Below are 12,342 nucleotides of genomic sequence, written 5' to 3' on the forward strand. Positions count from 1 at the left end.
TCTTCAATCTCAGCTTGCTACTGTGTAATTTACTTTTACTTTGCTTCCCAGTAAAGATAGTACTAATCGTGCTACATCATGAAAATTCCAGTGGTTTTGGTGCACTTTAGAGCTCCCACTGAAATTACTTTTCTGGTTGGTCATTTAATATTCTTCACATTAATGTGATTGTGTTCCCTCAAAATAGGTGGATCTTTCTTTATTGCTTCTGCCTGTTTATTGGCTACCGAAAAGGGACTGTCCGTATTGCCAGTGCCTGCCTTGCATAATTTTACTTTCCTCGAGCTATCACTTCTTATCAAGGAAATAATTTGTATGTATTTTTGTCTAAGTATTTAGCATTTTAGCAAAATTCTAGCAAACTTTTATAAATGGTCAGAATCAAACATGAGGCTGAGTCGAGCACTCTGTAAGCAACGGGGATTGAATGTTGCTGTTTTGCTGGTCACTGGTGATTTGCGCAGCTCCCACCAAAAGTATGCAGTACTCTACTTACGTGATTTTTTTTACCTGTCGGCAGCAGTAGGGGTAAGACTGCCCTGTCAGCATTTTAGAGGGTGGCGGCTGTATTTCCCACAAAGTCTGCTGTCTAGAGGAGAGATTTGAAGCAGCGCTTTCTGCTGCTATTACTGTCAGTTTGCTCAGTCTTTTATTAACAGTTCTGTATCTTACCTTAGTTGCTTGGCTTGGAGCTTAGTATGTGTCAGAAGTTTTCTGGAGAGAGCACTTTGCAGCACTGACAACCTGAAATGAGCGGGTGGGTGGGCGGGCTGGTTTTCTACAGAAAGCCGAATCTTCTTCTGTGGCCTCCTTCACAGTGCTGGGGGGGTGTTGTTGCTGTTTGGATTTTTGTTTGGTTTTGAATTTTGTTGGTTGGGGGTTTTTTGGGTTTTTTTTTTTTCCCCCCCTTGCAATCCCCACTACAAGTGACCCGCCAAAGGTTAGCCTAAAGCTAGACTACTGCTTGGCATCCCATTGCCCTCAGTATTAGGCAAGCCGACTTTTAAGCTTTTACTCTTAAGTATGGGATAATGCCATCTTGTTTTCAACTGGAAAAAAAGAAGTTGGGAATGAATATATTTTTAATACGTTGTTGGATTCCCATGTATCTGAGAAGAGGAAGAGTTGAACATTAAATTGTACCTCCAGAGGTAAGAAAAGGAGCTAGTCTGCTACCAGGAAAATAATTATACTGTTAAAATAATAAAGCTGTTAACTGTGTAATAGCTGAAGCCTTTGTGCTGCCCTGAAGCAGATTTTAAAGTACTTACTTAAACAGTTAATTTTCACAGCTAATGCTGCAAAGCTGGGGGACGTGGCCCAGAGCAGTGGGGTAATACCAGGGCAGTGGTCTCCGCCTGGGTCAGCCGTGAGTGAGAGCATCATTTTGGAGAGCCCAGTGACTGAACTGCAGCAGGATTGCAGTGAAGTGTCAGGAGGACATTCACATCGTGTTTTTTCAGGCCAAAATGTTGTATACGACCGCGTTCTGCTGTAGGAGACCAACTCTGAGATGCGCAGCCAGACCAGCCCTTCGCTCTCCGGCCGTACCCGCTCCTCCGGCCTGAGGTCATTGTCCTTGGAGACCGAGGTACAAGAGCAGTGGTTCCCCGTGGAACCATACATACCTGTTTCCAACGTAAACCGTTGCAGGATCAAAACCAGTCTTGCTGTTAGTAACAGGTCTCTACATATAAAATTAGATGCACAAAATGCTTTTATTGTGTCCAAGCAGAAGTCAAAGTCAGATTGCATTTCTGGCTATACAGCAGCTAAGTTCATTTACACATACCACAGCTCATGGATTAAATACAGGAGAAGACAACTCGGGTATCATCGGTATCTGTTCACGTGGCCCACCGAATGCTGCACACGCTCTGCAGATAACCTGGGGTTAAGGGACTAGAATACAAGGGTCCTACAAATACTGTACACAGCTGTACCCCTAGGAAGGGTGTGCCCAAAGTAAGCGATTCAATACAAGTGAGGAGTATGTACTGACATCATAGGTGCAAACTCATGGTAAAACATGATGTGTTTCTTGAGATGGGCAAATTAATATCTAAGTGCTTACGATCAACTCCTGTAGAGGGATGAAATGCTCACGAAAAACCGCACCTGTTTAAAATGTGTCTTAAAAATACTATGCATTTACTTATGCCCAATTCCAGAACAAGTTAAAGCAAATGTGACCTTCCCCCAAAGTACGTACCTTATTTTTTCTGGTATTTTTCAGCAGCTATATAATATATATATATATAAGTATCTATATCCTTAAAAGCTCATGAATATTGAAATTTGCAGTAGCTATGTCTACAAGCAGGCAGAAGTAGAGGCAGGTTTCTATAGATGCAAACCCCAATATTTTATCATGGCTTTCTTGGTTTCAGGTTTATGTAGAATCAGAATTTTGCAAACAGCCATTGTTTTTATTAACCTGACATGCGTGTTTGGGTTTCCTAACTGTGCTCTTCTGGCTTGTGTTCAGAAATACTTCCCAGGAGCACTCCACAGCTGAAATAGTTGTCAAGTTACAAGTTGAGCTATCTAATTTCTAACTAAGTCTCTGTCTTACATTCTTTATTCAACTACAAACGAAATCTAAAGCATATATTCAGCATAAAAAAAAAGGAAACGGAAAATTTGAGCTTGCCCCTTCTATCTGTTAACCTGAAGAAACTTTATAGTTGAGATTTCCCAGATGTGGTTTTATTAAAACCTTAAGCTGTAGCTGGCTTTTCTTCATTGAAAAAATAGATCTGTACATCCTTCTTTAATTACCAAGTACCTGAAGGTTATAAATTATTTTTTGCTTTACAAGTGTTTTTCACAGCACAAGCAGGAGGTGCTAAGAGTAAAGTAAAAATTAATGAATTCAGTCGAAAGTAAGAAAATAAGATTATTCCTGGTTAGAAGAGAGATCAACTGTGCTTTTAAATTTCACTGCAGATTAGTAGCAACAGCACACATCTCGAAGGATCCCGTGACAGTAGACACCGAGCAGCAAGCTGCTGAATGATTCTCATGACCGGATATTAATTCGGGGCTGTACTTCTGTACAGAGCACTTTGTTAAACCATGCAGTCCAGGGAATTCATGCATTGCATTATGATCTGTAGTCCTTCTTGCTGTAGGGCTTATTTCCCAGAATATTATCTATTTCATTTACAATATGAGATGTCATCTTTGGAAGGACCTAGGGGTAGAAGAAAACTGATGTTTAATCAAGCTTCCATTAAAGGTTTTGCCAAGTTTAAATCTAGATTTTATCAAATAAGGTTTCCTCTGGCTTTTTGTGCGACAGATGCTTAAACAGTCATCTAATACCTTTCGCCCCCAAAGGAAAAACTACTGTAGTAGTTTTATCCGGTGAGAGCATCACAGGAGCGCTCCTAAACTTCATACACACGATATTGCTCAGCCACAGTGGAGAGCGAGCTGGTGGCAAGAACATCAGAGGAAGCCGCTCTTGTGAAAAGCGACAGAGAATAATTAAGGTGGGTGCAAGTGGCACGTGCCCTGCGGGAGCCTTAGCGCAGAATATATCACAGCGTGTCCTGGAATCAGGTCACCTGCTTTTTCAGGTACCCTAAACCTGCCGATGCCACCCTCTTGTTGCTGGATCCAGCTCTAACTACCACCAAACGGTTGTAAGTTATGGTGACGCACTATAGCTTTGCTTAATTAACATGCATAACTAGAACTGGAAGATGCTTGAAACAAAATACAAAGTGTTAACACTATATTAAGAGAAGGTGAGTGCTAGCCTCGAGATATGCTGGTGTTACCCCCAAAGGAAGCCGGGCAGCAGCTAACCCCACACCTCTTGAGGTGCCACCACCACCTGCACTTGCCTGTATGGCTCCAAGGTTCTCTATCAGCTGCTCTGGGTTGGAAGATCCTAGAAGAACAGAGCTCACCCCCTCGTTTCTCAGACACCATGCTGGGAATAAAGTCACAAGATGGTCAGGAACATAGGCTTCGTGACACGGCATTACTCCAGATCCTAGTGTTTGTCAGAGCTTTTATAGTAGAAAAGTAACAGCAACATTCTTTGTCTCAACCTTCACTTTACTCCTCTGACACTACCAGGACGAAGATGCGCAGGTCAGATAACAAACCATACAGCAGATGTCCCAGCAGTTTTCTTAATTGTGGGGTTTGGTTTTTCCCCTATCACAAATCACAGGGATTCACCTCTTGGCTTTTGAACTGGGGATCATTTTTCTAACAGAGGCGTGTGGTATTTTTTAGCGTTGGCTCTCAGCCGCGCAAAGATAATTCTTTGAAAAAACAAGCCCTGAACCCTCTGTTTTTAAGAAGTAGCATTCTCTGGTGTCCCTCAGCCCAGCGTGCTGAACAGCTGATGGCTTCCACCCGGGAAAGGACCCGTCAGAGAAACGGGTAGGTCAGGCTTGGACCCGCGTGGATGCCCCAGGGTACACCAGCCCTCTTCTCAGTCGAAGCCTGATGATGATGCTGGAAACAATCTTATTTTAAGTAATTTTTAAATTAGTGGTAAAAAAAAAAAGTTATTTTGTGTGAGGCTGACGGAGCAGGGGTTAGGTCAGCAGCAATACGTGGCATTTTAATATCCTACAGTGAGTTTTGTTTTGGTCTTTTACTGCGTTCCTTGAAATGCGTTAGCCTTCTCCCAGTGAGGCAGTGCATTGCTCATCTCCACTCTTACCGTGTTTCTGGCATTTTGTTCCATAACTCCTGATAGTAAATAATCATTGAAATATTTTAAATAAATATTAGATCTACAACTACTGCAAAGACAAAGCCATCCTTTGTCCTATTTGAAAGCCAACGCGTCTTTTTCTGTGTTACCATTTACCTAACCGTCTCTGATGGTGAAACGATGGGAGCACTGACAGAGTACCTGCAGCTTTCGGGGTTTGTACAAGGTTTCTCCTGCGCTCGTCTCTTAACAACCCACAAGGCACAAACTTTCTGTCCGCACCTCAGAGCGTCGCCCTTCGCGCTACGAGGATGCGCGCTAGGCGATGCATTTGTGACAACAGCAACAGGCGAAGGCGCAGTGACATCCGTCCCCGTCCCGTCACCTACCGACGGCCAGCTGAGGCAGCGTGCAGCCCAGGCGCTCGGCGATGGGCGACAGGTCTTTCAGCTTCACCTGCTGCTTTCTGCCTTCCTCGCTTATGATTTTCTCTTTCAGCCACTGGTAGCACTGGAGATGAATTACATTGCAATCGACCGTTAGCTTTAATCTTCCACAATGGAAAGCTTAAGGCAATTATTAACAGCTCTTAAAAAGCCATATCCAACCCAGGAGGTAATTGAGGCCGAATAGCAGGATGCTTTGCTGCCCAAAGCAATTACGGCAGGATCAGGATGTCTCCTGTGAGAGCCTACGTCAGTGTCTCTCTGGCTTTATGCAACTGATGGACTCGGTCTGGAACCTTCTCAGCTTTATTTTTGGACCACTGAATCCCATCACAGAGTGGAAAAAAGTGAAATATTCATAGAACTGCAGACTGGTTTGGGTGGGCAGGGACCTCCCAGCCCACCCAGTGCCACCCCTGCCATGGGCAGGGACACCCTCCACTAGCCCAGGTTGCCCAAAGCCCCATCCAACCTGGCCTTGAACACTGCCAGGGAGCCAGGGGCAGCCACAGCTTCTCTGGGCACCCTGTGCCAGGGCCTCAGCACCCTCACAGGGAAGGATTTCTGCCTCCCATCCCATCTCCATCTCCCCTCCTGCAGCTTCAGGCCATTCTCCCTTGTGAACACTGCCTGCTGCTCACGCTGCTGGACACGCAGCCCAGGACACGGTTGGCTTTCTGGGCTGCCAGCGCACATTGCTGGGTCGTGTGGAGCTTCTCATCCCCCAACACCCCAAGTCCTTCTCCTCAGGGCTGCTTTCAATCCATTCCCCGCCCAGCCTGCAGTTGTGCTTGAGATTGCCCTGACCCATGTGCAGGACCTTGCACTTGGTCATGTTGAACTTCATATTACTAGTCAACTTGAAAAGATTTTGACACCCCACTGCCCCCCCCCCAAAAAATTGAGAACACCTGATCTTGTTCAAGCTTTACTATGACTGTTCAAGATTAGAAAATTCATTAAACCTGAGATTTCTGTTCTCCCAGCTGCAGACTTGAAACTTGATTCTGCTTCACTCAATTTAACTTGGATCCTTTCTGCAATGCTACCTTCTTAGCTAGCTTTTACCAAGTGTTAAGAATATATTTTATTTTGGAAAGGAATCCCAAATGCAATGAAATGCCACATTTGAAAACGCTGCCCTTTGTAAGCACGTCAGTGTAGACTGCATCTTCCCTTAAAAAGCACCAAGCTGAGCAAAAACCAGCACGGGGACGTACATCAGTATGCTGGCACGCATCAGGCGGCGTTGGCTTTTGCCCATCAGCTGATACAGAGCCTCAAGTAGTGTTTTGGTTGGGTTTTTTCCCAAACCCATGACATTTTAATGCTCTGCCATTTTTCAAGCCATTAAATAACATGCCTGCCACAGGCACGATATGGAAGGAGATCTCATAACCCCCAATAAGAATAAAATCAGGAAAATCATGGGAGAAGCCGAGCGCTGTGGTGACACTGCAATGCTAAACCTGTTGGAGACGCTGCTGCCTTGCCCGGCAAAGGGCAGGACCACCCAGGACCCACGGCCAGAGTCTGTTTTACCCACTGCGGGTGGTTAAGAGGTTCTGAAGTCACAGCTGTATCAATTAACAGCATCGGGACCATCGGCACAACAGAAACCCTGGGCTTGCGCCTTCTCCTTGACGATGTCCGGTCAAGGTAAGGGTGGTGGCAGCATCCTCCTGCAGCTCCCCATCCAGTTGCGTGCTGCCCCACAACCAGCTCGCAGCCATCGTCTGGCTGCGGGGGGGAACCTGCAGCATCTTTATAACCCAGATTCTCCTGCACTTTGGAGTGTGGTTGCCAGAGAAACCGAGCTGATCTATCAATACAGGCCAGCCTTCTCATGAGGGATCTGTTTTCCCTTTGTTATTTCCCTGCCCTCACAAAACCAGCACATCTACTTTGCTCGAATATGCAACAACAACAAATACCTTTAATGCAGCCCTTGAGCTTTCAGGGACCCCGTTGCCGTATTTCCCTGAGATGATCCCACAGGCTAGCGGAGACCACGTCATTGCCCCGACCCCTGCAGAAAAAACATAGGAGATTTTAGGGGACCGGGAGAAATCAGAAAAATAGGACTTTTGGTTCAAAAAATAAAAGCAAAACAATTGCTGCTTGTTTCTATTGCTGCTGGCAGTGATTTTTAGTCGGTGTCTCCCAGGAAGAAGCCGCTGATGCCCTCGGGGGCATCAGCGGCTTCTTCCTGGGAGACGCCGACTGGGTTATTCATCCAAAACCTTATTGCAAGAGCCTCCAGCCCCATCCTGGCTCCCGCTGCAGCAAAGTACCTGAAACTCCTACTTCTCAGCCCGGGTATCTCCTACATCCACGCTGCCTTGAGTCTCAAAGAGTAAGAAGCAGCCGTGGCAATTAACACCGGCACAGTAAGCCGGTTTTTCTTTGAGGTCATTAGATAGATACTTGTCTGTCCCGTTCCGATCCAGGGGAGGAGAGCGCTGATCCCATCTGGAGCCACGGGTCAGCCTGCTCTGTATTTCTTTTTGCAAATGAAATAGCCGAAAGGTACAGCAGACTCACCAATTTTGTGATATAATTCTGGCAGCTGAACCTCCACTTTCTCTCTTTGGAAAAGATGGTATTCAGCTTGTTCACACACGGGTGGTATCATGTTAAACTGCCTGGCTACGGAGTAGGCTTCCTGGAGAAAGGAAATCAGTAGATAAAGTACTTCATTGAATAAAAGGTAACCTACCGGCCAACGCTCCTCGAGTGTACAGGAGCCAAGGAACTCAAGCGTCACTGTCCCTCAGCAAGGTGCCCACCTTCTGCCTCCTCCAGCCCAAAGCTGCTTTGGCACCAGCACAGTGACCAGCCAGACTTCCCAGCTGGGATGGATGGTGCTGAGCTTGTTTATCGTGTTTTGACCCCACTGCAAAAAGCAGGGAGCAGCAGGACCATCCTGGCGTCTCTTAGAATCCCAGAAGGGTTTGGGTTGGAAGGGACATTTCAAGGTCATCTAGTCCAACCCCCCTGCAATGAGCAGGGACATCTCCAACCAGATCAGGTTGCTCAGAGCCCCATCCAACCTGGCCTTGAATGTTTCCAGGGATGGGGCATCTACCAGCTCTCTGGGCAACAACGAATGCTTCTGACAAAGCATTAGGGACGACCAGGACACGGGTTCCCCACGTCTAGCCTCCTTCAGGTAAAGGCAGTTAGGAGGCCTCTGCGGCCGAGCAGGATATTTCCCATCTGCACCTCTGGACGCGACACGGACAGAGCAGTGCTGCCCGCGGGGGCTTCTCCCCCGTGCGGGGACTGTTCCCACCACAGCAGCAGCTCTGATGGCCCCGTGGGTCACGGAGCTGCTGCCAGGAGCCACGTCTTAAACGTGCCATGGGCATGGACATCAAACCGGCTCTTTACCAAAAGCCTTGAATCTAGCCAAATAAACCCAGAATGAAACAACCCCCAATTACACGAGCCGAGACACCCAAACCCACTAGATCATCTTCTCCTAATTAACATTGGGCTTACTCTGGAACAGGTTTTAAAGCTATTGTAGGTGAAAAGATGCTGGATGGAGTAAACCGCAAACATCCCCGCCCGGACCCAGGCGTGCGGTTCAGCCCCCAGCGTGGCTTTCAGCAGACTTTGCAGCCTGGAAGCAGAATGACCAAGTGTCAACGCTTCCCTAACGTTCGACTTTACCATGATCTCCATGGCGCTCCAGCGCGACGTTCCCCAGTACATCGCCATGCCTTGATTTATTACATGTGTCATCGCTCGGACAATTTCTAAAGGACGGGGGGGGGGGGGGGGGGGGGGGAGAGAAAAAAAAAGTATGAGAACTGCACAGAGGCCAATTTTTCAGCACCAAATCCTCCCAAAGACACTGATAAACACCAAGTACGCCGACAAGCCTGAGCAGCTTTGCATCAAACGCTCCTTCTGCTGCGTTCTCTTGCTCCAGCATGGATGAAAAAAGCATCGGCAGTGCGAACATAAAGACTCCTAACCTGCAGTTGTTCAAATACTGCTTTTAGCAACTGGCTATTGCCTACCACCGCCTTATGATAATATTTCTTCTAAAATTTAACACAAGAGGGCAGCACAGTCGAAAAATAAGCTAAATATAAATTACATTTATTTTTAAATTTGTTTACTAAAAGCAGACATTCGGTCCTGCTTCTTTTTACTAGCAACGTTAGGGTGCTAGCGATAGAGTTACAAACCCGGACGACTGCACCCTGCTCGGCCGAGCGCCCTGCCGCCGGCGGGAGGAGCGGGCAGCGCCTCTGCCAAACCCGGCGCAGCTCCTGAGCGCAGCGGTGCCAGCGCCCTCGCCTCCCTTGGGGAAGAGGGAAGCCTGGAAGGCCACGCGTGCCGGGACGGGATCTTTCCTTTCCATCCCTCAGACCTCTCCTGAGCAGCGCTGCCTACTTGCGGGGGAACGACCCATCGTAAAGTTTGGTTTGCAAGAACAGGAGAAAGAATTGTCTGTCCCTCATGAGGTTGCAGAGCCTGGCACGATGCCTCTCTAACGGTATAAAGAAAATAGCTCCTGCTTACTGTTTGCAACTCGTTTTTAAGCCTGATTTCTCCCTGGGAGCAGCCTGCTGGGTACCGGCGTTGCGGGGGCCCGTCGCGTCGCTGCTGCAGAGGAGCCGGGGGCAGAGCGGGGTCCCCGGGACTGAGCGGGGTCCCCAGGGTGGGAGGGTCTGGGCACCGCCGGGGTCTGCAGCAGCCGTGAGAGCAGAAATAACCGCACCAGCCGCAGGAATACATTCCCTTTTCTCGCTGAGCTTCGGCACTCCCTGCCCTGCGGAGCCGAGCAGCAGCGGCCAGGGCGCGGGCACTACCCTGCCCGCTAACAGCTCGTCACCGAAACGGGCAAAACTGGGCTAAACGCACTCCGAGAAGCGAGAGAGAACAGTGCTCAGCGACCGCTCCCAGCGCCGCGCGAGGCACCTCGCTGTGCTGCTGGATCGCCCTGCGCTCTTCCCGTGGGAAAGCGGCGAGCACCAACACTCTACGTCTACGCCTCAAATTTCTGACCCGGCAAACTAGGGCGAAAGGACTCTGGTCGGCCGCAGGGCTGCGCGGAGAAGCCCTGTGTGTTCACTGCATCCCTTGGCGTGTCGGCTGTCACTCGGACACTGACTCCGGGCATCGCTGTCTTAAGATCGAGCTGAGCTGCCTTTTATGTCATGAGGATCCTTGTCCTATTTATGGAAAGGAAAAAAAAAGGGAGCTTGGCAGAGGGGAGATTACACTGCCAATCTTGCCGTTATTGTGAGATTTCTTCTGCAGGCAGCAACAAGCAGCTCAAGATGATGAAGGCTCCATTTATAACCTCGCAGGGCTGTACAAGAGCCTCTTGCGCCAGGCTCCTGCCTTCCCCCCGAAAACGGAGATTTCCTCGCAGTGGAAACGTCACCTTGAGGAGCCTTTTCCCCGATGAAGAGTTCAAATGCCAAATATTGGTTTGGGTTTTTTGTTTGGTTTTTTTTCTTTGTTTTGGCCAAAGCCATACTTTTCTCTATTTCTAACCATTTTATTCTCAGGCAGGTACTAGTCCAACAAAATGCCCCGTTACGAAGCAGCCACCCTGCTACCCGCAGGCGTGCTGGGTGCGACGGGGTGCTGCACGGCCATCCCTCCCTCCCCGGCAGCGCCGGCTTCTCACTCGCTTTGGTTTTCTATTCTTGCCACACTACCGCTGAGGAATTTTGATAAGCATTTCATCATGCGCCTCTTATGCATTTTGGTCCGTGGTTGTTTTCATTTCTCCCACCTCTACTCCTTTCAAGAAACACTGAAGTCAACTCAGAAAATATATATATATATATATATTTATATATCTTCTTGTTTACCAGAGACTGCTCCCATGGGCATGGCGATGGGGTGGTTTGTGAAGAGCACATGCCGCGGCTGCCAGCTGGATGGCACAAATGGCATCACTTAAGAAGGGCAGATTTTTTTTAAAATAGAAATGAATGTTTCAAAACCCGGAAAACAGCCTCCAGCAGCATAAAAATAATAATTTTGAAACAGCTTAAAGTTCCCCGATCGGAACCGTGTCACCTTCCCCACCTGCTCACCAGGGCTGGGGGCTGGCGGTGCAGCGGTGGCCGGTCCCCCGGCACAGTGACAGCAGGGGTCTCGCCAGGGGACCCTGGGGACCCTCCTTCCCCGCAGCCGGAGCTCTTCTGCTGGAAAAGCCGCTCGGGATGAAAAAAAAGCATCTGCTAGCGCGGCTGGGGGATCAGCCCTCCAGCCCACCTCATGAGACGTGAGACTCGCAGAAATCCGGGAGAGCAGCAGAGATGCTTCCCAGCCTCCGGCTCCCGAGGTCCCCGCTCGGAGGGGACCGTGTGACGGCAGAGCGGCCCGGGGGCAGGACGGCCCCACGGATGGCCTCATCCTGCCTGCTCCGGCAGAGCTGAGACCGGGCAGGGGCAAGGAGGGACACGGCTGTCCTGGCCAGGGACCTGCCGGACCTGACGCCGGGGTTACACAAAGAGCTTTGTGCGGGGTACTCGTCTCCAGGTGTTCCCTGAAGCGAATATTGCATGGCTTGTACGATGAAAAGCTGTTTTAATTTGCTCTGAGACCTTTGAGAAAGGTAAATATGTTTGCAGATTTTTAGATTAAGCAAGCTTTGCCTGCCGCTTTGGGGACCAGGGTCACCTACAATAAAGCAATCGGCATTAAACTCGTCTCGTCTCATTAGCTCTCCGTTACACACGCCTCCTCGGGCGGCCTGAGCCGGGCCAGGACCAGCCTGGGGGAGCGGGAAGCAATGCTGCTCTGGCTGGGGTGGACCAGCTGAGCATTTCTAGCTTGCTGATGCATCCCCTGCTGATGCCCACAGACACGTCACAGCAGACGGAGGACCCCGAGTGCCAACAGAGAAGCCTCACCTGCCTGCACGCACCAAGTGAGAAAACCAAACGAACAGCCAGAGTTTGTCCTTTGAGTTATTCGGTTGTACCTTACCGCACACAACCGCTTTATTTGCCGGAGCGGGACCCTCGCGCGTCGGCACGAGTCGCACAAGCAGGGAACGTTTTAAGGTTACCTGCAAACCGCTCTCCATCGGAAGCGGCTACTTGCTCCTGGGAAAAGCACAGGCACGTAAGGGGACGGAGCGGGGATCGTACGGCTTGTGGAGGTAGCTCAGCACTTATTGTGCGCGCCAGAGAGCGCAGAACCGACAGATGGTTCAACAGATGCTCTGGG

General features: G+C 49.1%; 1 protein-coding gene across 3 annotated transcripts in view; it reads right to left on the bottom strand.

Moving 5' to 3' along the window:
- Positions 1-1,699: 1,699 nt before the first annotated feature.
- The window catches only part of KCNAB1 (potassium voltage-gated channel subfamily A regulatory beta subunit 1), a 70,794-nt gene continuing 60,151 nt past the window's right edge, over positions 1,700-12,342 (bottom strand). For all 3 annotated transcript variants that reach the window (XM_075761703.1, XM_075761704.1, XM_075761705.1), the window contains exons 9-14: positions 8,809-8,894; positions 7,675-7,795; positions 7,065-7,159; positions 5,074-5,194; positions 3,855-3,943; positions 1,700-3,196 (exon numbers count right to left, since the gene is read on the bottom strand). In XM_075761703.1, the coding sequence (XP_075617818.1) occupies positions 3,107-3,196; positions 3,855-3,943; positions 5,074-5,194; positions 7,065-7,159; positions 7,675-7,795; positions 8,809-8,894 (602 nt within the window). In that variant the 3' untranslated portion in view covers positions 1,700-3,106. The remainder of the gene's footprint in view (positions 3,197-3,854; positions 3,944-5,073; positions 5,195-7,064; positions 7,160-7,674; positions 7,796-8,808; positions 8,895-12,342) is intronic.

The sequence above is a fragment of the Balearica regulorum genome, chromosome 9, assembly GCF_011004875.1.
Source record: "Balearica regulorum gibbericeps isolate bBalReg1 chromosome 9, bBalReg1.pri, whole genome shotgun sequence".
In the NCBI taxonomy this organism is placed as follows: Eukaryota; Metazoa; Chordata; class Aves; order Gruiformes; family Gruidae; genus Balearica; species Balearica regulorum.